This window comes from Varroa destructor, unplaced genomic scaffold (assembly GCF_002443255.2).
Source record: "Varroa destructor unplaced genomic scaffold, Vdes_3.0 BEIS01000001.1, whole genome shotgun sequence".
NCBI lineage: Eukaryota > Metazoa > Arthropoda > Arachnida > Mesostigmata > Varroidae > Varroa > Varroa destructor.
The window spans coordinates 15,981,963-16,006,817 of record NW_019211454.1 but is presented as its reverse complement, the minus strand read 5'-3'; the positions used below and the strand labels follow the sequence as shown (position 1 = coordinate 16,006,817).

At 41.9% G+C, this 24,855-nt stretch overlaps 1 protein-coding gene and 1 long non-coding RNA gene across 3 annotated transcripts in view; one reads left to right on the top strand and one right to left on the bottom strand.

The window, feature by feature from the left end:
• Positions 1-24,855, top strand: part of LOC111243031 (locomotion-related protein Hikaru genki-like) — a 103,508-nt gene that overhangs the window by 74,333 nt on the left and 4,320 nt on the right. For both annotated transcript variants that reach the window (XM_086986458.1, XM_086986460.1), the window contains 4 exons: positions 1,500-1,600; positions 4,320-4,499; positions 14,489-14,662; positions 18,758-18,885. In XM_086986458.1, the coding sequence (XP_086842584.1) occupies positions 1,500-1,600; positions 4,320-4,499; positions 14,489-14,662; positions 18,758-18,885 (583 nt within the window). The remainder of the gene's footprint in view (positions 1-1,499; positions 1,601-4,319; positions 4,500-14,488; positions 14,663-18,757; positions 18,886-24,855) is intronic.
• Positions 14,862-24,174, bottom strand: LOC147758308 (uncharacterized). Its single transcript, XR_015326054.1, has 2 exons — positions 21,088-24,174; positions 14,862-20,410 (listed from the first exon to the last, which is right to left on the bottom strand). It is a non-coding gene; the product is annotated as an uncharacterized LOC147758308 (long non-coding RNA).

The following is a 24,855-nucleotide window of genomic DNA, read 5'->3' as shown; positions in this document are numbered from 1 at the left end:
TGCGTGTCTCAGTTGTCACTGTATTGTTTCGCGTCGTTAATGCGACCTAAACAACTAATTTCTACCTTCTTTAAACTGGAGTCTTACCGGCAATCCAAGCCGCTATACGTTATAGATATTCTATACGTACCCTCGATTACTTCCGCGCGTTGGAAACGCCTCGCACGCCATTTCTAGTGAGCAGACCTTTTTACAAAGTCTCGGATCCGCCTCTTCACCCTCCCTTCTGACGAAGTTTAGAAATGGAGCCAAATGAAAATATGTAATGCTCCTGAAAGACGCTCCCCGGTACCTTTTCTCTCTCCCTTTTTGGCGACCTGCCCTTTCTGTCGACTTCATTCCTTTCGCAATTGTCGCTACTGTCGTCACCGGTTTACTATTGCGCTCAAAACGTTTTTCAATAGCTAGCAAAGTAAAACCCAGCTTTCGTCTCCTTCCTCTATGAGTGGAAAAACTGAGCGACGGAAAGGCGAAGAAATAACAGTGGCGGAAAATATAGACCATATCTTAATCGAACTGTTCTGACCACTGCCGCCGCATGGCTAACCGATCTGAGTGCAGACCTCGTCCTTTGCCATCGACGTTGTCCGCCTTTTGCATGTTTTATTTGTTCGATTTCATTTTTATAGTAAATTTCGGTGGCACACAATGGAAGACCAAGTAAGTAAATAGTGAAAACAATGAAATAGGCGCAGTGGATGAATGATTTATTGTATGTGACATACTTTGCTAGGTTGTTGTAACCTCGGTTGGAGCTGCGGCAGTGATTGAAAAAAAAACGATTGATGCCTGTTAAATAACGATTCAAAATACATCCATTATGCCGAGTAAAAAAACCACGCGATCTGGGTTGCTAATACACATTTCTCTGAGTAGACTGCCACGGTAACCATAAACGCGTGACTATAGCTTATTCAAGTCTCAACTTTAACGCGTTGACGGATGGTCACAAAGGCATATGTTGACTATCTCGCTCCGTTGGAGAAAAGCCTAGTAAAGCTCTATCTGACGCGATATCTAAAGATTTTAGTACGGAGCGCAAAAAATAGTCAAATAAGAAAAAAAATAACGTACATCGGACGTCTTTCACAACAAAAAAATTAGCCACCTTTAAATACACTGCAACTTATCAGGCTAAGCTTTCGATTGACAAGAACTGATAGGGATCGCTGCTTCAAGTATCATTATCGATCCCTAAATACTATACAATTTGGTACCAATAAAGGAAGTTATCTTATTTAAACATATCGAAGTGTCTTATAGAAATATTTGTAAAACACAATCAACACGTGTATCATGTCGAATTAATCCACAGTCGAAATCGACAAACAATGGCTAAGTATTTGTATTGAATATTGTAAAATGTCCTACGCTATTACTTGCGACATGTCATAAACGGGCTGCACTAATCATATTTTTGATACCGCGTTAACACATATAATTTTCGTGTCATTTATTAGACCTTTGATTTGATTTTGTTTCTGTATACGTTTCAACAGGTATGAGCTTATGCTGTACGGAGCACGTGACGAAGATTCTGGTGTGTTTACATGTACAACACCGCGTGAAAAAAAAAATTCGATCGCTATTAAAGTCAAAGGTAACAACTAAAACTATTCTAAAGGTTCTAGGGAAAATATCGAAATTATTAATCTTCAAAGTGATTTAGGTAATGTTTGTTGTTACAACAAAAAAAAAGTCCACCTTTTTTTTTTACCTCCTTTAGTTTTATGAACAAAGAGTTAATGTTAAAGAGTATTGGCAAAACATAGTTAGACCGATTTTACGCATTAGACTGTGAATGAGAAGGGAAACACTCAAGCTGTCAACTAGTAAGCCATGGTCACGTAACTGAAATATCATCGATTTTACACAGGTCTAGATTTCGATGAAAGCGTTACCTTTAACTATGCTTAATTAAATGTGAAATCTCGGTGTATAAAGAAGCTAGGCAATCTGTCGTACTTTTCCAGGCTGGGCGATTTCGGCGTTCGTTATGCGCAATTCAAAATAGCGCTGTAACATTAGCTCGTGTGTCTAAAGAATATGGCAGGTTCAACATGTCTCGACAGTTAGGCCTGTATCCTACATCAGTTTCGTAGGTCGCATTTTCGTATCTGTAGATTTCCACAAAGCATATTTGTGGTGATTTTTTTCACGACACGGCATATCAGCAGTAAAGAGATAATATGATAAAGCCGGAGGGACGCACATTTTGATATCGTGTGGCCACGAAGCTGGGCACCCGCCTCACAAATTCCATGGGATGTCTAGGAAGGACTCCAGAACCGGAAGCTGTAAGGTACTTCGGGCAAACAAGGCCTGTCAAGAAAAAATGCAGGACATTGCAAGGCAACTCGCATTATTAGTTCACTATAAAATTCGTTTACAAACAACCTTTTTTTTGTGTAATTAGAAAAATCTCTTTCACTCATCGCGTGAATTAAAAAATACGCTCATTACTGCATTAATATAACTCGTTAGAGATTTAAGCCTATGTATTTGGTCGGCTCATACGGATTCTTTTGTCAGAAAACTATTCGAAATCAATGATATGGCCTATCGATGATCGTCTTATTATCGCATAAAGTACTCGCACTCAATGCTCACAAATCTATTTTTATAACAAGTATGTACAACAGGTGTTGTGTTCTTCACCGGTAAAGGTGTTCCCGCAGGCAGTTTAATTTCAACCTGCTTTCCTCTCTAACTAGACTCTTTTCGGAATGGTTCGAGATAATGTCCTTTTCCGTCCCGACCTTCTCCTTGACATGACCGCAACTAATAGCGCCTGATAACTCTGAGATTAAGCTATGCCAGAGGACGATCTTCTCGTACATTAACTGAAGTTACAACTAGTATTGTCTACAACGACACGACATCGGCTCGTAAAAAAAATGGTACGCGGTGTAGTGCACGTGCCATCGTCATTTTCCCTAGAATCCACGAAAATAGTATATATATATATATATATATATATATATATATATATATATATGCTTTATTTAGATTGCATTTCGTTTTGGCCACATTGACTAGCGTTAAAGATAGTTAGTATTGAATGAGTTGATTTGTTTCATATTTGGCGGACTCAGCAGCGTTTTGTAAATTAACCAATTATTCACGCTTTTGTCTTCGTAATTTTTTTTTTAGGTGTGAGTAATAAAAACGGTTAAAGTTAGCTTGTGAACGTTTCTGGCTTTTTTTTTGTGTTCCCGGAAAGAAACACAGAAAAAAGTCTGAATTAGAAAAAACAGGCACCGACCCAGAGTCGCTAGTGACCAAGAAGGTGTGAATTTTACCATTTAAATCCCACATTACTACGGCTACTGCCTTGAAGTGAGCTTCGGTGTCAGAAAACAGAACTTACGCACTCACCTTATACAAAAAAAAAAAGTTACATCTGAGGTGGGTGTTCATCTGTCGTTCGTTCACAGTAGTGATAATGAGCTAAAACTCAACTATACTAAATTACCCCTAAAAATTATTCTCGTTTTATTAAAATTATTAATCTCAAATTATTTCATCAAATAATGTATGCTAGGATAGTCTAGAAAGTTTCTGGATTAATACTGGTAATGCTCGTATCTTCTGAGATAAATACATGGCGGTGCACAACCTGTGTGAATAATACCAGATATATATAATTATGACTATCTGGAGGTTAAATATACGGAGGACCCCTCCTGTATATATAATTTACATTAAAATTGTTTGACATAAGTTGTTACCAGCTCAAGTGATTCGAAGGATTGCAAAAACTCTAAGAAAAAAAATACTTTTACAAAGCAGCAGTCATATTTGTCTGTTGTGACAGCGTTAGTGTAGCGTTCTTACTACAGTTTTTATTTTGATAATTCTTGCTGTGTTGTTCGGGTCCATACATGTAATTAATAAACTTTAGTTGTCTGGATGCAAAGAACTCAGTGATATTTTAGCTTGCGCTGCAATTTTTAACATAAGTGTTCAAAAAGGCATTGCCTTTTTTAAATGTGTTGGTGCGAAGAGATTTTAGACCTGTGGAAAAATATCTTGCGAAAAAGTTTTTAAGCAATATGAGAATTGAACAAATCTCACGATTCTGTTTGAGTGGAAAGTACTGTTACGTGGTACGTGGTCAATGCTTCTGTATAAATAAACAGAATTGATTGCACTATTTTTTCACTGCGTAAACAATTACTAGATACGTTTAGCAACGATAAAGGTAATCATGAGATAATGCCTTTTGGCGCACGCACAAATTTGTGAAATTACTGAACTATTGACGAAAGTAGTGTTATAGCCTAATAATTAATACACCAAATTTCACGGTTGTTTAGATGTGACGTGTGGCAAAATCGAAGGTGAAGAGGATGATCAACGTGTGACGTCCGAATATCAGAATCGTCTGCATTCGCGGGCTAAGTTCGCCTGTATGGAGGGCTACATGGTGCAGGGCTCCGAGGAGATTCGTTGTCTCGCGTCAGGCAAATGGTCTGACCGCGCCCCCTTTTGCAAACGTAAGTAGCACCAATATACAACTTGCGTCTAATTTTGTGTCATGACGGGGCCTGTGAATGAATCACGGGTATATAGTTCTCGTTGTTCCCGTGGTTGCGCTGCAGACAACGTGTTCGCCTACTAAGCTTAAGGATAGGTGGTAATTTAGGTTTGATTCTCAGCGTAGATACGTTAGGTGTGTGCTAGAGGAAAGTAATGCTTGACGGTTTAGTTGCTGGAAATCATAGAAGGCACGTGTATATCGTGCGAAGGTGAAACCGATTTTTTATCAGATAAACTTTCTGCTGCATAGTGTTTTTTGTAGTGCAGTCGTTTTAGAAATGTTTAAATTTAATGGTACTTTTTCGTAAAACATTAGTGTCTTTTTTGTTAAGATGTTTATGTCAATGCTTTCAAACTGAGTGAGTCAAAGCTTCACGGTTTGAAGGACTATTTAATCGATGGCGAACCTTTTCTAAATATTTAACCCACTCTGTGTGACACCAATTTCTCATATGAATGCGAATTATCCTATAAATAATATTTGTTTTTACTCAAAGGAAATAGGTTCTCTTTCAGTTCTTTTAAGGCCTCTTTTTAACTGGATATGATTAAAAATGACTGTGACGAAAGAATTATTATTATTATTTTGCATTGAAGTCAGCTTAATTGGGAACATTCCTCAAAATGCAAATTCTTAAGAGAACACTCGTGCCTTGCTAGGCCATTGTTGCAGAATGCATTGACGCCATAAACGCAACGACTTATTATAAGGAAGCTTCGCGTGGACATGCGTACTAAAAAATGACTCATTCAAACTAATAAAAGGTTGTGAAAATCTGACTCGCAACTGGTTCAGACCAGATACCTGTCCAATAAGTTAGTATGTTTTCAGTCGTAGTACTATTCTATATTAATAATATTAGTACTTTAAAAAAAGTTCCACATCAAGTTATGTTTTTAGGTTTGCATATTACGAAATTTTTAACATGGCATAACAGAATATTAAAACATTACACCAAATTTATACGTAATAATTTTTCTTGCTTTATTTTCGCTACGATACTTACAATTGTATATAAAATATTTCTCGATTTAAAATCCGCTCATCGCCACCAGGACAGAATCAAGCTATACCTATGCAAATACCTGCGTTAGACTATGTCAACATTTATTAATATAATTTTACAAATCTCATTATTTTTACTTGGTCTTAGTTGTTATTAACAAACAAAATGTTAGAATTTTGAATTATTGAGTCGAGCGGTAAATCTTCTCTTATTTTTATTTAATGCACAGGCTGATAGAAAGGGCTAAAAGCTTTCGATTGGCATGTTACGTTGAACATACAGGAGAGAACTGAAGGGAAAGGCAAGTATTTGAAAAAGTGCGCCAAAACATATTGTTTAACTCAATATATAATTATCCTAAGTATGACACTTGATACTGTACTATCAAGGTATTATAGGATTTGCTTACTCGCGAAATGTCGCTAGAACTTAACAAGAATTACAGAATTTCAAATAAATGTAGTCCTGCGCCGCCAATCAATATCTCAAATCGTATAAGTTTTGCCCAACTCATAACGTCGTCGTTGTGAAATCTCTTCTTTCATTCTAGGAATTATGCCCCAAAATCCTTACCATAATATATGGTAATTAATCTTCTCAAATTGTTCTCTTTATGGCTATTTGATGGTTTCACCGAAAATTCTACGAAGGCTCGATGTCCCTTATTGCTTTTAGTTCACTTCCAACGTTGCTGCCAAAGCCCAACACGACAATGTACTCTTTTGAACATCGACTCAACGTCACCGCTAGCTAATCGAAAACAGTTCGAGCAATAGTAATAGGCGCATCTATTAGGTAGTCTATCGTTAGCTTGGATTAACTCCCGCTGTTGAAGCCAATCGCTATCGAAATCTTTGGCGTCAGAAATCCCGACAAATTGCCAAGACACGTTAAGACTTTCTGCTGGTCCCCCGATTGATACTCTAGAGCAGCGATAACAGAGACATCGGAAGCAAGGCACGAGCGACCGGCTCCTCCGTCATCAACAGTCCTGCAGACCAGTGTAGGATTGCGCGGGCACTACAAGTGTGTCAATATGTGTCTATGTGTGTGTCAGCCAAGAAGATTCCTTCAGGTGGGATATAGGACAAAGCGGAGTGGCCGAGTAAAGATCGCATTGAACGGGTCAGAAAGCCAGTTGAGTCTTGTTCCATCTCTGTTGCCAGAGCGAGGACAAAAAGAACCAAGCCGACAACGAATCGATTGACGGAATGATGGCGAACACCTATCCATCGTATGGTAGTATGATCAAACACGCTCATTCCACTTTGCGGAATGTGCTAGCTGCAGCAGGACCCCGAAAAGCAGCAACAATGCACTAAGGCCAATCCGACGAACGCCCCGGCACATAAAGACCGTCGGACCTACTCAGTCAAAAGCGACACACAATTGCTTTTCACCTTTGTATGCTATCGCTTTAACAGTTGATGTGGAAGAACCAAGAACAGCGTCTTGTTTTGTCCATGGACGCTGATGCTTCTAATAGCCGGTATCTTTGTTCGTGTCTTTGTTCGTGCCCCACGTGACGTTCAACAAAACAAGAAATTGGGACAATCTCTGCAATTGCTATTGAATGGCTATTAACAAAAAACGAGGGGTTTGTGTAGATACAAGAATAAACTGCACAATGTATGTATTTGTATAGCTTCTGCGGCTGAAAGACCGGCTAAGCCGTGCGTTGGGTCTACAAAAATGTCGATAGGTCCGCAGTGTGATTATCAAGTAGAACTGATTTTTTTATAGCCGCATCTGGATCTTTGGATTAGACTTGTGTGACCTTTGAATAATCTTTTTTATTATAATTTAGGTATATCCTTATCAAAACTATGAATACCTTTCAAGGGTCGCATGTTCAGGTTACGTCAACTATTTAGTTTTTGGAAAAATTGAAAAACGCTAGTTTTTGCTTTAATATTCAGATAAAAGCACTGGTTTGAGTTTGGACACAAAAGAGACTGAAGTCAACACTTCATGCCTTAACTCGTAATCAAGGCCACATTTTTAACAGTTTTATCACTAAAGAGGCACGTTATATTGCTGATTTCAGTTGATACAGTATCTGAACGTCCATGAACCATTTGAAAATGCTCGATGTTTATTTTTTTTTTACCTACATCCGGATAGAATCGAAATTCTGCTATGTTCGGAATAACCAGTATAACAACCTTGGTCCAGTAGTAGCCTTGGGCTGGAAGTTGTTGTCTGCCGAGATTTTCAGTAACAATTTTACAATCCGAACTCGAAACGATATTTAGGCGACATCCGGATCTAACCTTTATTTAAATAAAAACTTCCATGATTTCTAAATCAATCCTCTTACCACGGACATTTTGTTTTATTTGTTTGCTTACTTGTCGGCTTAGACACGCTCAACTTTAAAGCGCACTAGATCCTAATAGTTGAGCTTCTGACATTAGCGCAGCGCGCAGCGACTGGCTAATGTTAAATTAACGTACTAAAAAATCCATATTATACTCTGCTCGTAGTACGTGTGAATTAGATGCTCTGCAGCACTGGAAGTTTCCCTTGAAAAAAGGACACTGTTTAGAGCAGGCTCGAATTAAGAATACATAGTTGTATATGTAATAGTTCTTCTCTCATCTTTTATTAGACGAGATCAACCTTGTTAAACAATATGTTTCTTCACGCATGCGCCTACAAATGCGCAATAGTATATCAATAAAATGCCCATAAGGTCAGGCAGTGGCTATGGCCAATGCATTTATATACCATTCTTTGGAAAAAAATATTGCCTAGCTTACTGTGCCTTTTGTGTTCTGAAGAATAATATAGTCTTTGTAGGTGGTCATACACAGAGCATAGCAATGACCGAAAATTAAGCGTGTCCTGAAGCCTGTGATCCTCTGATCTCTTTGCTTTTTCAATGCCCTAACTCTAAATGGCATACCAACCATGAATAATGCCAAAGAAGAACTTCCCAGGGTAAATTTACCGAAAGAAAACAAGCGAATGGCCCGGAAATGGGTCTAACGGCGACATCGTAATGGCCATATTGTTTAGAACGGTTGGCCTTCCCAGCTTTTCTTTGCCGCCGAATGTGCTATCGCTGCTAATCCGATTGGCAAAGATGGCTAGGCGATACCACTGCGACGAGAGTTATTGCACTAGAATACGCCCCCACCGTATTTCGAGTGGCTTTTGCAGTAGGACGTGACGCCATTGCTCGAGACGCAAGAAATGTGGCCTCCTCGCTTGTTTAGGCACGGACGCAAGTAGCACAGACTTGCACCCAACGTCGACCGACATATAGGGAGGCACAAGCACAAGTTTGCCCCCACGTACATCGGCAGGGATCACGGCCATGCTGTAAATACCATTCAGGTAGGGTTATAACAGTGCGGGTTGTTTTGGGCTGATTAGTGGGAAACGGTAGTGGCCTATTGAGGTCCTTTTCGTACTGCACGGCTTTTGGACAGAATTGTCACGAGGTTTTTTTGTCTGGCTACCGTCCCCCAGGGCGTAGCGCGACGTTTATATAAGCAGCACTGAGAAACAAACCTTGCGTTGCAGCATTGGCTATTGATGAAATAGAGAAAAACGGTTGGAACAAGGTCAGGGGCTTCACTTGCATAAACAAGGTAAAGAGGGGATTCGGAGTTGTTGTAATTTAGGCCAGCAGAAGCATAACAACGAAGAAAGTGCATTCCGAAAGCGTTAATGAGAATCTGGCACAGAGGCGCAGGAGAATTGAGGTAAGAGCACGATTTGCCCACGTTCTTTATGGGGGATGCGGAGCATAGGCCACAAACGTTAAAGGAAAGCCTAGCGAAAAACATAGGTGGAGCACAAAGAAAAACATTGTTAGAACAACGAGTTATATCAATCACAAAAAGGTAGCAAAGGAAGTAAAAGAATTGGGCCAAAGCACGATTATTTCATTTTCGGCGATCTCTCCGTTCAACAAAGAGCTCCATTCCACGCACTGACCGAAAATGAACGAAGTTTAGACAGTTTCGCACGTTGGCTGTTAGACGTCGGTCGCTGATTTTTTTGCAACACCAAGTGACTTTTTTTACGAAACATTACTAAGATTTTTGCCAATATTCGCTTGACGACGATAGCATTTGGCTACCGTTTGAACGATAGTTGAGTGCTGGCCGTACGACCGACATACACAGACCCAAATACCGCCATTGGATGACTTGATGTTTGGATAAACGCTGAATTGGTAGAGAATGCCGTTTATATTAGTACTACATTGAATTAGATACCACTAGGGTTTTCAGGAGGTAAACGGGAAATGTGACAACTGATTGTAACTAGGGTATTGCCGAGAAACTAGGGTTGACGATTCCCTGTGAGCTTGGACGCTTATAAGCATAACTGGACCGACTGAAGCTCCTGCCGCTTGTTGGCATTTGTTGAGCAACCGCTTCTATGCTTTTTCACGTTTTACGTCTACGTCGAACGTCTATCGCTGGTGTTGTTGGTGCTGTCGCTGCTACTGCTTCTCCTGCTATAGCTCTTCGTGCGCGAACCCCAATATAACACATACACGCAATCTTCATCGAAAAATCTTGTTTATTACAACTTGGAGCAATGGCATTGTTCGGGTGGCATGCGATTCGACCGTTGCAAACGAAGAAAAAGATAGTGAGCCGAAGCCCGGGGCTCGCGTTTTCTCGCTCGGACCACCATACCTCCACTTTTTATGTTTGTCGCTGTTGACCATTGTTGGCCGATTGGCTTTCTGGGGTAGCGCTGAGTGAGACCGGCTGTAATAACTGTATAATAATTATTCATATAAACCCCCAGAAAACGATGTAGTATTAGCTGGCGAACTCATATATACAGTTAGGAGTTATAATGATGTTGATGTCATATACCAAAAGGTTAATTACTTACTTAGCTTCATTTTTTAAAAATGTAATATGTTTTTTAAAATCCTAAAACATTATAGGCCCACCCAGAAATTCCAGCTTTTATTTGAACGACGCCATTATGTCAAAAGTCATTTCTAGCTCATATGCAAGTAGGAGAACGCAAGTTCCGAGCTGTATTGTGTTTGTAAGACTCATCTGATATCCATAAAATGAACACTAATAAAAAAATCAACTCAAAGAAGGATTAAATCCCTATTTATGTCGGAGATAACGCTCAAAAGTTCCACAAGCGCCAAAAGTACGAGTTATTCTCTTTGTTTGATTGAAAAAAGGTCACCCATCTCTGACGATATACCCCAGTGCTATTTGCTGGACCTGAAATATCTACCGTTTCTGGAACGCCGCAGATGTGCCTATTCGAATTTTCTAACAAGCATGTAGATGTAGAACTTTGTGCGTCTTTGCAATGATGTAAAAAACCTGTAGGCCTGGAAGCTCAACAAAAAACTCGGCAGGCACATCCTGTATGTTCTCATTGTCAATAACAATAGAATAAGACTGTATACCCTATCGCATTTATACGAATATAGAAAATATATTATTTACAGCAAATGTGCCTTCCTACACATAGTACAATGTAGGTTTTACAAGAATAGCTTCTGTACGTTTTCCGTTTCTCAAGTGGAGGCGACTAGTCCGCTAGCAACTTTATTATGAGCATTAAGTCGGGCTGTATTCGTTTATGGCCGAAACAGGGTCCGGAGCGGATTAGGCAATAAAGACTAATATAGTTTATTTAAAAAAGCCAATAAACAGCTTGGATTATCAATACAAAGTCTAATTGATGTTTACGACCTTGCTGGACGGCTTTCCTAACCCATGTATCAGATATGCTCTCTGTTCTCTGCGGCTGCCAAAGGTACAATGTAGCTATGCGAACAAGTAAGAGCACGGCTTCATTTGAACGCTAGCGCTGCTTGCGCACCGACGCCAGCTAAAGGAAAGAATTACAGCCACCATACTCAAATGCAGACGGTGCCAGTAGTGTGTAATGTTGCCTTAATTATAAAATATATCAACGACTATATAAATAGAAAACTTCCGGTATCTGCAGAAGTCCTGCAGTATGTGGTTTGTCACTACAATTCGAAGTAGCAGCAGCCCGTCGAGCACTTAACCCCCCTAGCAACGCACCTCCCGGCAGCTCCTAGTAACTTGTTTCGTAGCCATAGGGTTGCATATGGCGTTCAAATCCTTGTTTTTCTTCCATATATATATATATATACATATATATTTTTGTTGTACGTCATATCAATACATAAAATACGTATGCGTATACGATATATATTAGTCAATCAGCTTTTGATTTTCCTGAATGTCCTGCGCAGACGTCACGTGTTATGGATTACTATTAGGTTAGTCATTCTTCTCACGCGACAATTCTCGCTGCGCCGCTGGCGCGATTGCTCAGACGGTCCGCATTCGTCGACGCAGCTGGCCATTAACCTTTACGAACTAATCTATGCGAACCGACGACCTCGTCACTCTTTTCCTTGGCTCCGTTTTTGGATGCCGCAGGCGCTGTCATATCGAATGGCCCCCACTCGTTGAAAGCTACTGCGTTACACGGCCAGCACCGACGCTTCTAGCCTTTACGTTTAAAGCCATACCTTGCGTCTTGCCGGAGCTTGCCCTGCTGCCACACTGAATGAGTTCCTATAGGTCCTTTGCTGACGTTGGCCTGCCTTGAATAGCATATTTGCCTGAGGGGCAGGGGTCATCTTATCATTCGATCGAGCTGGCTTTGAGAGATCTACCTTAGATAATGACACCCACTAGATCAGAAACAGCAAAAGGTTGCTTGAATATACACTTCTTGTGTATATCTTAGCTACATCTCACGCGTTGTGGACGGCCTGACAAATACTTGAGAAAGTCTGGCACAAAGGAAGGCTTTGTTCATCAGTATTATACCGAAGGCTCTTCCCTGTTTGGTGAAGTTAAGTCCACGTAAGCTGTGCCTCTCATTTTACTAGGGCCGCGAATTCAATGTACGATAGAAATTCGCTGATGAGATACGAAAAAGAACCACTAAATGAATACGGGTTGAAAGATAAATAGTGGGCATTAAGATCTAGTCACACAAACGATCGTCTGGGTTTGTGGGTTACTCTGCATTATCACTAGAGTTCACTACAGCTCATTCATTTTTCGCGTTCAAATAATGATTTTCAGCAATTTTATGATCATTTAACTTATACGGATCGAAGACCACTGGTTCGAGTGCGCCACGCGTCAATAGATTCAACTTTTATACACCTGGTAAAAAAATAAGTATTAGTAATCATAATTATTATAATTACTACTATATGATATAACACGATTTTCTCCAGTGCCGTTCCCTTGCTCATTGCTAATCTTCATTTCTTGTTGGTGCTCACGCCGGAACACCGGAGTCAGAAAAGAAAGGATATAGCGAACCCTATCAATGATTTTCTCATTTGCTATATCCAACGATCATTCACGGATGTTTAGGTCATATCTTAAGGAATCGAATAAACTTACATGACCTGTGGCATCATGCATTCGCTACCCACTAGGAATTAATAGACGATTCATCCTGTGGTGCTGAAGGAACGATCCACCTACCAGCACATAGCAGGTCGAGCAGCTGTTGGTATGCCCGTATACAGAAAGTAGTGATCGCGGTCATGGCGAGGGTGTAAACGATCCCGGTAGGGACAAATAGAGACGTCAGAGTATAGACGCCAGGTATACTACATATGCCGTAGCGCATAGCCGCGATAGTTAGCGTTCATGTAAAAAGCGGTCAGGAAAATGGCAAAACACCGAAGGAAGAGTGAGAAGGCCGGTTTAACTCAGTCCAGCTTAGCTTGATCAAGCCTTAATGGACCATGCGTACGATCACTGGTCAAGGTGGTAGCATCGGTTCTCTCGGCTATTTTTTGAAAAAAGAAGGGGTGGGCAGTAGCTCCTGGAATAGCGGATGCCTTATAGTGCACCAGCTACTGCACAACCCGCTTTTTTATTCCTAGAATCCATCCTTCCAACAGCTTGCTTTTCCGTCAGCACACTAGAAAAATCTACTCAGCTTGATCCTGAGCTTTTATGGTGATTTTAGTGAACGTTTGATTAACATCATCTCTTTTTCATCATCTCTTTTTACACTTAGTACATATACAGTTCCTTTGCACTCTAACTATATCAATCTGGAAACACTAGCACCCTGGCAATTCTTTTTGCCCCTCTCCACTATTTTTGCTTGCCACCGGCTTCTGTCGCCTTCGTCGCTGCCGCCGTCAAGCAAGAGCAGCTTTGATGAATGTAGCTTTGCTTTATTTGCCAACTTCAATTACCCCCTACCAATTAACTTTTCCATGGTCGCTCTGATCTGAGTTGTAGCTAAAGGATACTGCTCGTCATCGCGCGCTGCCTACCCTAACCTTCATCGCTGTTTCAACGAACGTCTCGAGGCTACAGCGCAAACACTAAAAGCTACCTCAGAGCTCCCTGCCCCGAGTTCCACATGTATGCACGTTAAAGTGGGTCGAAGAGGGTCGGTACTTGCTTGCTTCGCACACCTGTGCTTATTGAATTTGACCTAAATGCAGAAACTCTATTGTCAATTGATCGAGCACTTGTCGAAAACAGAGGATATGCTAGCGGCTTCTGCGGTACGCAGAAGACACCAAAAACGGGGCTTCTCACCGCTAAAAACCCTGCTTAGCATATGCTGGGGCTGTGCGGCGTATATATTTATTTAAAACTATGCATACGATATTGTTGGGATACCGTGAGAGCAAATCGATACTTTTTATGAATATTCGAAGCTTTCGAAAGAACGGTTATCACGTTTAGACACTTACGAGCGGAGGCAAACGTTTTGTTTAGAGTTCGTGTAGAGCTTTCTAATAAGTCATTACTAGATACACTCAGTAAGTATGCTCTAGTTTTAGGGGTCACTTTGAAGCAGTTGCACGAAAATGTCAAGTGGTACCACATTGTTATTGGCAGTGAGGTTCACTTGCGCTGTCTTTGTTCAACTACTATTAATTCGTTTTCCCTATCTTCCAGGAATAATGTGTCCGCCAATCGTTGCCAGTAGCTATGTCGAGATGAGTTCCCAGGAGCGGATGTACGGTACCCGTGTGGTGTTTAGCTGTCCCGGTGGCCAACGTATCGTTGGGGCTTCTTCGATAACCTGCCTTCGAAATGAGACCTGGTCCGATATGCCGCCGAACTGCGAGGGTAAGATATTCGTCAACATCTGCCCAATCTCTAATACACAATATTTGCTTTTTAGTTGGCTAGTCTTGTCTTCGCGTTCATTATATTAAGTAATTTTATTGTTAAACTCGTGTCACTTGGTTTAGTTAACTCATATAACAGAAAGTCAGCTACACGCACTAGTAGTAGTACCGTAAATATGGCAATACAAGCAACGACCAACGGGTGGTACAATCATAGTTTATTATTATTATTATTGATGTTTCGTCATTGGATTTTATTACATTTCTGAATCATGGATAATCTCACCGCCGTCCTTCAATCAGACAATTTTTGCCGTACTTATAGACGGATATATAAACATTACATTTAGAGTGTTTCGACGATATCCTGCAGAACTGCAACTGACTACTCCTGAATAGATCAGACTTGGCGAATTAAAGTCTCCACAAGCTTCTAAGCGATCCGATGCCCTTGGAACGTTTCACTTCGGTGTTTCATATTGTCTACCACATGATCAGGCTTTGGCGGCGTTGTTATTTCAGAGCCGAAGTGTATATGTGGGTGATTTATCAACGAAAAATTATTTGTCGCATTGCTTACTCGATAGCCAATGAATCTTTTTATGGGTCAGCATAGTGGGATCATTTCGAATTGCTTAATACACAATATAATAGATTTTTCAACTATGCTTCCTCTACTTCTCACACCATAACACGCGCAGTCTGTGTCGTACTTGAAAACTGTCTAACTGCCGCCCATACCTATATAGCGCACTATAAGCTAAAATGAGCGCTTGTCCTCTTTGTAGATGTAGTAGTAGCAGTAGCAGTTGAATGAGAGCCAATGGACGCGTGTTGAGGCCGACCAGCCAGCTTTAGTCGACCTCCCAAACAGGCCAACACTCGAGCAGCTAGCGGATATAAATTCCATGAAGCTAAATTGTACCGTAACATATTGATTAACTTTCCGCCCGGTTGAACAACATCTAAAGCATAACATATTTATTGCGAACCGGTAGCAGCGAGTGTCGTTTCCTAGCAGTCGGCAAAAGCAGAACAGCCGAGCAACCCAAAGATAGGGAAAGAAAAAGAGTGTCCCAAGTACGCCTGTCAAAGGGGGTCAAGAAAAAAGGGAGAGAGGAAAAGATCAAGATGGAGTTTTTTAGAAAGCAGCAGCTGCAGCAAGTGGCCTGATCGCGATATTTTAGTCAGGCTGGTGAAGGATAGAAAACAGAGTGAGCGGAGGGCCGGAAAGGAAAAATTTTTAGCGATTCCCACGGTACTTGCTTGGCTGACTGGGCGGTTCTCCGGCCGTTTTGTGTTGGCGCGCCTGATGCCCGCACGATCTGCTGGCACCTCTGCTACTGTGCAAGTGGCTGTAACCGACCGGGCTGACTCATGGGTCACTGTCAATGGGCCAGTCCAATAAATGGTTGATCATGCCGGGTTCTCTACCGATGGGCTATTGAGCGCTTGGGCTACTGGATTTCGCCAAGCGAACCTCTCAATGGTGACAACTAGGTTTGAAGATGTCAAGGGCTAGATCAACGGCGTACGGCACGCCTGACGACCAGACCATGGAAACCATTTCATGTGCGAACGTCAAGGAGAGTGAAATTTAAGGATGAAAATGAACAGACGACAAAATTGCAGAGAGGGAAAGGGGAAAAACTAAATGGGAGACAGAGAGAGCCAAAGCGAAACTGTCAAATGTTCTACGGCCAAAATTCGGACAGAGTTTGCTTTGAAGTGCCCTCAAGATGTTTACCAGCTGCAAGTATTGGCTAAAGCTGAGGTATCGATTCCAGCGAAGAAAGCCATTTTTTCTGTCCTTTACTATTGAAAAGGTAGAGAAGAACAGACATTATAGATTATGCTGCAAACGAGGTACAAGAGATTGCTAGAAATTGAGCTATACATAACGCTTTTCGACCCATAATGGCAAAAAGTGGCTACTTTCGAGGTTCAAATGCGTAGTAGGTATCTCGCGCCTTCATATACGAATTTGATGAAGGGAAAACTTAAGTTAAGTAAAAGCAACGCACAGATAATTTTTAATTTAAAACGACGGTTAATTCATTAATTTACGTGACGGTTAGATTAATCGCTTTTCGTATAAGAGATTTTGTTACAACTAATCAAAGTAACCATTACTGCGCTGTACTATTACCACTACTGGAAAATTTACGTCGGTCCGAGCGATTGACTTGAAATCGAAAATGGTTCTTAATTTTCTTATCGAGATGAACAAGGTATCAACTCAAAATATTGTATACTAAAACGATTCCTTTTTTGAAACAACTTAACTTTAACTTCGTCAAATTCCGCATACGAGAAAATCGGTATTTTCAGACCTCGCTGGTTGAAGAGAGCCCGTGCAAGCCTGCATCGCCGGAAAGGCACAGGCGCTATGGTCACAAGGAACGGTACGGGCACAATCAAAGGTCACAAAACGAAGAGCCACCCATTGCCATCTTTATGAATGCAATAAACGCTCATTATTTGTTTTTACACTGAGCCTTCGTTCGTCTTTTTTGCGGGATGTACGTTCGGTATGTATCTGTACGTGAGCGTACTGCTCGAAAGGATTTGCTGAGTTCAAAGATAGCTCCTTGAACCTGGAGGATGCACCCCGTTCCGGTTCTGCCATCTGAGGTCAACAAGAAGCTCACATAGCACATAACCTAATATATTATAGGATACAGGCTGTGAGCTTTCGAATCTTAGCAGGCACCTCAAGTTTAATTTATCAAAAATTAGAAATCTGGCTACCTTGAGGGTTGGGTAACAAGCACAAGAAAAAGTGGCTTTTCGCCGTTTCTTGACATCTCGCCCATTGGTACCGAGACGTCGAGCACCACAATCCGCGCCCACTATGGCAGATTTCTTCGCAGAGGTCTGGTTGACGGGAAGCGGTGTCTCCAGGTCAATTGTGAAAAAATATGTGTAGAAAGATGAGCTCAAAGCCAGAGTTAAGCTAGATCTCCGTGTGGGAACAGCCATAATTTGCGTTTGGCACGACTTCAAGGATCACTAATAGATGTACAAGAAAAGTGAGGTGGTAAGGAAGGATACAGCCCGCTAAATTCCGTCCCAGGAAAGGCCGGATAGACAATGAAAAAGCATCCGGCTTTACAACAATGCGTCTGATACAAACGACAAAAATAATAAAGTTTAAATAAAGTCTATTAACAAAATCATGAGTGAGAGAGCCTTGGGAACCCGTCACATCTTCCAAACCTCTTGCCGATAGATTCTTCCAGCTTTCGCTGATGGATTTTCAGGACCTCGCACTGATGGTGGGATTGAAATAACCTGCTTGAGACATATTATTAGGTTGTAGAGAGTAGCAGACAACACATAATAAATGATTTTGTCGTTAGAATTCGAGTGAACCGCCGCGTTTCTGTTATGCGAAAAACCGCCACTGCTTGATCAACCTAAGATCTGGTTGGCAAGACGCCAACCTCATCAAAGACTAGCAAATACACTACTTCAATACGCACTTTGGCTTTCGTCTATCGTTTGGATCGACCAGGCGGTCTGGGTCTACTTGTCAGCTAGACAAGGTTAAATCAGAAAGCCCGAGGGGTTAGAATTGCCGGCTATAATTTTTGCTTATCTAAGTAACCGGTTCAACACGGCCTGATCGACCGGAGCCCGCCGATACGCGTTGAACATCTGGCAAGAATCATAAAAACTGAATAAAAGCAAAGTGATTTCGAAATGGCCGAGTATCTGATCAGAAATTGGAGACTTACACGCGCTAACAACAAGGGCATCTAAGGCGGTACGACTCACTGGGTTTGGGCAAACTGATCCGGATTTTTTTCGATTTACATTAGTTGCTTTCTCATGTGGATCACATCAATTTAATGTAAGGAGATATTTTTGTCTGCTAAGCACAGATGCGCCGTGAAAGTGCTGAAGAACTAGCAAAAGACCTCGAAAAAGGTAATGATATTGAATATTATTATTATTGTTAGTTTATATTGTTCGTATTATAGTTATTATTGTTAGTTTTTATCATAATTACGCAGTTGATGATTGGCCTCGTCCGCCATTTGTGTGTATGCGTACGTATCTCTTCATCCTATCTCTCTGTGTATTTCAGTTGTTCGCTGCGAGGCCCCTCTTCCGCCACCGAACGGACGGGTTATCTACTCTGGACGCTTCCTTCCCGCGGGCGAAATCGTCACGTTCGCTTGTAACGCAGGACATATTCTCATTGGACACTCACAGGTAGTAATAGAAATCACCTAAGCACATTGACTGCTGGTTTTTGACCACAGAAACCGAATCTGCAGCAGCAGCGGCAACCTACACAGTCCAACGTGCGCTGACGCCTAGGAAATACGTTTACGTTGCTTTGCTTGACAACGGCAGTAAATACCTGCGATCGCAGCGACAAAACGGGAGCAAATAGATTCCATAAAGTCGCGTCTATACGTTTATCGGAGATTGTTACAAAGTGAGAAAAATTAAGTAAATCCATTGCAACAGCAGTTCATGCATAATATCCTCGTGAAGATAAAAAAAACAATAACTCGTTTTCATTAGAAGTAGATAATTGTTGTCGCTGGAAAACTGATAAGTAGGCAATAGACAAATACAAACGTGAACTTTGCCTAGTTACCTGCATAGATTATTAACTTTGCCCCATCATTTCGGATGAGTTCCGTAAAAGGAGAGATTCTTCGATATTCACTTGTAAACTAAGTATTTGCATGGTTATCCAATAATGCTTGCATTGACTGAGACCGTACTGGTAGCACACTGGCGCTTTATTGCTTAAAATAACAATAATTATTGTTATTGTCATATCGCTATTTGGAGTCTATAAGCCAATCTGAGACCATGATATGGTCATATTCAACAGCGTGTCTTTCACTTCGCTTCAAACGCCAACTCGGCTTCGGTCATCGAAAGGGTCTCTTATCGTTTGCAACGTTCACCCAGATTCGTGGTGCCCTGTGCACCGCGTATTTTTCAACCCATCTATTGCGTAGCACCTGCTAACCATTACTCTAAGTCGCTTTGCGGTACAGCGCGGGGGGAGGGGGAGAGGGGATATATTGCGTTCACACAAAGCGTAATGCCAGATGTTATAGCGCACCCGTTTCGGCATGCGAGTCCTCTTTTCACATGTTACACCTCCAGGGTCACCCCGTACTCGGTGTTCGCGCACCTTTTAGCAGACCTCTGCGCCGAGGTAAACATTTCACTAAGACTTCTGTGAGATCGGACCAAGTCGGCGGCGAAAAACAAAGAATTTAAAGTCTATATAATTTTACTAGGAGGTTCTATACCCCGTTCCTATGTCGCGGCATCGCACTGCCTGCAGGTCGGTTGTGCTTCACTTTCAACTAAGCGAACGTGCTTACCTTAACGAACCAATGCTCCTAATAATAGACTAAAGCCTATTTACCCTCTCTGCTTTCCTCCGTTTGCTTTTATATGCATTCGTGGACAGCATCGGTCGACGTTTCGCAGCGCTTTATTCAAGCTTTGTAAGACTGTCGATGCGACTGCGGTGGCGAGGCGTCCCCACCGCTGGCCGACGGCCAATGTTTGCTGCAGCTCCCCCAATCGCTACTGGTCCCGGAAGTTGATCGTGCAAATAGCCGCGTTTTGTGCCCGACCATCTCGTGGCCTGCGGTGCATGGATGCGCACTTCCTGCGCAGACCACGTTCACGCCACGTTACTCCTTGCGAGATGCCGGGTCGGGGCAAAACAAATCGGGCTGTATCAGCAAAGGAGGCGGATCTAGCAACAGGAGCGCGGAATGGAACGAAAAGTCAAGTGATACGACCTGTTGTTTATTACTGAGTCTATCGCGTGTTCGAGTATGAACAGTGTCCCTTACTGACAACACAAATAGAAACGATACCCTTTTAAACGCAACGCCCGCATCGTCTTACAATGATAAGCCTACTTAGGGCCACCGAGTACTTAGAAATGAATATATCGGAAAAACTTGAGGCAAACTTGTGGACCGAGCAAATTGCGGAGGTAAACGGAACGTGCCCTAGTACAAAGCATTTGCTTAAACAAGGTATCTGTTTGACTACGACTACTATGAATGACAAGAGTGAAAAGAAAGAGCCTCACATTGGCGCACAGAATGCGAACTTTTGTTAATCTGCCAAACTGTTGATTACTATATATATTATCGACGAGTTTCGACGCAGACAAGTCCTTATACAATTTATGTTGGACTAGACTAGAGGTTACTGTCTCAGTAGGTTGGCAGAAGTAGACATTCTGCTTATTAATAAGTAAATATTTTTACCATCGGTCATCTGGAACATGTATACCTTCAGTGGATTATATCATGTGGCCTTTAGGACCTAGAAGATTAATCGATCAACAGAGTGACTAGTCTATTTATTCGCCTTCTTATGTAAAAAAAACGTAAATAGTAAATTATGAATTATATTTACCGGAAGGTCTACAAACGGGTAGACGGTATACCGGCCGCCATACACGCATCATACTTTGTACTTGTACTTATCGTTTTGACAAGGTCGTAGTACACTTCGCGAAAACTCTATTTTTTGCTGTTGTTTATGGTGCAAGCGTACGTTATCTCTGTTTGGAGTCTTTTTTGACGCTTTAAGAGCAGAACCTTTAAGTTCTTTTAAACGTCTTCTTTTTTTTTTATCGTCCTCTTTGAACGCGAACATGTAGGCATTCTTCGTTCTGTGTTTTGTTCTCAAAGTTTTCCTTCTGTTGTTGAGCATTACGCATTTTATGTCGTAGTTGCGTTGATCATTTCGGCTGAATCGTGTCGACGTGCTTGTTGATTTAATGGGCTTTGCCTTGTACGTTCGAGTACATGGTCACTCGAAGATACGTGCATCTTGTAGACCTTGCTACAACTGCCGGCGTAGAGAGTCATACAGTGTTACTTTCGCACAGTTGATAGCATAGCGTGCCGTTGTAAGCTTGATTCGTGACTACTCTGGCACTTGGTGGCATGTATTTATGCCTCCCTTGCTGAGGTAATAAACAGTAAACTCCTAACGGTCGTAGTGGAATAACAAGCAAACCGTATTTCCTCTTGGTGGCTTACTTAGTACTTGCGGCCAATTTCTAGTTAGCCGCTGGCATGACACGGTACCTCGTTCTACAGCGAATTTAATTGTGTAGATGCGATTTAATATGACGACACTCGAAAAACACAAACAAGAACTTTGGGTTGCCACACTCAGTCGTCACAGTCTTCCATCTTGACCACTCGCATTCTTCCATTCCAGTAGTGCTGTACTCTAAAGGGCTACCGCTAGATCTTCTCTGCTGGCTTCATCAATTTGTTTATCCGATTCAGTTTGAATACGGCCTTTATCGTGCCGTCTCCTTTATTTTTTTTCGTAACTTGTAACACGTTACTTTTTATGTATCATACCGCGCGTGCGAAGCCGCCCAAGTAATTTACAGACGGGTAAAGCATAAAGCGAATGAGCGGCTTATACAATGCGCTCAATTCTAAACGAATCCGATAATTCCTGCTCTCTCTCAAAAATGCCTTGGAGCTAGGGAGAGCTATTTGCGCCAAGGCTGAAACGGGCAGCCGTTACCAGTAGGAATCGTTTGACGTTGCGGGCTTTAGATCGATGGCCAACACCATGACCACTATATTACGACCAACGTTGCCTAGCCCTTCCCTCAAAAACAAAGAGCCCACCTCCAACCTAAAAGCATTCACTGCATTCTTGCCAACTCTCTTGGCTGCGTCCAAGTTGGTAAGGGTGGCGGAACTTTTAAAGAATGGAGGTTCTTAACTTTGAAGTCCAGATTTTGCTTTCTTTCCCTAGGGTTTCTTGCAGAGGGCCGGTTCTATTGTTAAATCAGTGACGTGCGACCTCTTTCCTTTTACCTCCTTTTTATATTTTTCTCACTGTATGGTGCTTTCCGGGATTTGCTTCGGCCTGTAGCGTAAATTGACAAGATAGCAAATGACTGGGGGCCGACGCAACGAATAAATGGGAATAGAGCCTGGAGGTCCGCTGCTGAAAAAGGTATGAAGATGAAGTACGTCTGCCTTCTTTTTTTGCACAGCAACAGCGCTACCCAATCCAATTTGGTTTTGCTTTGAGCACCCCGAATTGCTTCGGCGGTGGCCGCTGCTGCCGTCAGCTATAAGAACGACCGCTGTTTCAGCATTGTCTGTTTGTCCTTGATCGTAGTACGGATAGGACACAAGTGCAAAATGGTCCGCTACTAACGGCAACACTAACCGAAAAAGTGGATCAGACGATTTCCTCTAGCCAAACGTAGCTAGGCGCGCACTCTCCCAAATGGACGACACATCTGCGTCCGTTCGTTGCATTTCGTCCATTTCAGGGCACACCACTCGTTCATACGACAGAAGCGATATCGCACTTTTCGAATGCGGCCGATACTCAGACATCGTATGTTAGGACATGCAGTCCCGCAGGCCTGTCGAGACGTTTCATCGTCGTAAAGTTCTAAAACCGTATTTCCTTTAAATCAGATCGACCAGGCGACCAGTATGTCCACAAGAATTGCCTTTGAATCACTGGAAGCTACGTGGTTAGACAAACGGAAAACGTTTACACGTCCCTTTAACAAAGCTAGCTAGGATAGGAGAAGCTTGTGTTTACGATGCCAACGCCACATCTTTTTCCTCGATCGACAAAACTAGAAAGTTGCGAAGTCCCTAGCAATTCGTAACATGTCTGACTGGTACTATATGAGTCGTTCTACTGGCAATGCGGTAACAGCTACAGATGGACAACGCCATTTACATATATAAGACTTGATGGCTGATGGAGAGAGAGAGAAAAAAGGAATCGACATCAGACCATGGCCAAAGCGATAATAGGATTCGCAAGAAACGTGAGTGTGCGACACGCTATCGGGAATATGGCATCGTGACAATGTGAAGGTAAATCTAAACAACAATAATGCTAGCCTGACTGCTCGGACGTGCTTCGCTTTGAATGTGATGCTTTTTCCGTCTGCGTAGCGTTTTTTTTATTGTTAGCTTCGGGTTGTGTGCACTGTCTCGTTTTGTGTGGTACCACTTGGGTTCTGCTATCTATATTGAGAAACGTTAGCAGACGAATGATGTAAATTGTTTATGATTCAAGCGCTAGGTCGTTGATTTTAACAGGTTATTGACACCGATTCGTTTTTACGTATCTTTATGGTACAAATTCAATTTTGTTTCTGAATAGCACCGTAATGCTACTAGATATAGGTAGCTTTGGTAGGACACAGTTTTTGCCTAGAATCTCGGAGGGGCCGTATCGGACTGATGATCCCGTGGGTCCCGTGCGAATAATTTTTCAGCAACCAGTGCAGCTAATACTAAAATATCATAATAATGTAACGAAATATTTTGTTTTCGTTGTTTTGCTCTCATACACCGTTTATCCATATACGTTTATCTACTATGGATTATCAGTAGTTGGATACCTTGAAACCTCCTTTGTAGATTACCAGACAGGCAATCGGCACTGCAATTACAATGAATATCTATCGACCCGCGCGAAAATATAGGATACATACGTGGAAGGCGCGCAGGCCATAAGATTCACTTCACAGTACTATTGTCCCACATATATGAAGACCACTGCTACAGGCTTCAGCAGGTATCAATAATCGACATAGATTTCGTTATACGATTTAAAAAAAGAAATGACATAATTCCAGATGGCCTGATATGGCATGCCGTTCGCTTGTTCATATTATTACAGTTAACATACATATACCTGCTTAATTTTAGGAGATGTCTCGAAAAAAGGAACAGCGTTAAGACGAGTCAAATTGTGTTTCTACGGTTGAGGCTGCAGATGGTGTCGTTTTTCTAAACTTAAGACGTTTCCTGAACTTACCGTCTTCATAACCACAAACAAAATCAATATCATCATCAGGGAAATGATACTTTGTTGCCCCATAATAGAGCTATCTGGGGGAGGTGCAGCATTGCTCTAGGAAACGGCACGGGAGGGGTAGCGTCGTGGCGACTTTCTCTAACCCTCCCTTCCTCTTTCCTCTCTATCGCACTTCTTGCGTAAGAAGTTTCTTCATCCAAAAACCGTTACGTTGTCTGTCTTCGCTTTTCTGGTGCAATCTTACCCCCTGCTACACACCCGCGGGTCCCAGCTAAACCGCTTAGGGTTGCTCGCTCTGTACTACGCCTTACCTATCCTTCTCTACCGAACATCGTATATATCTCGCTA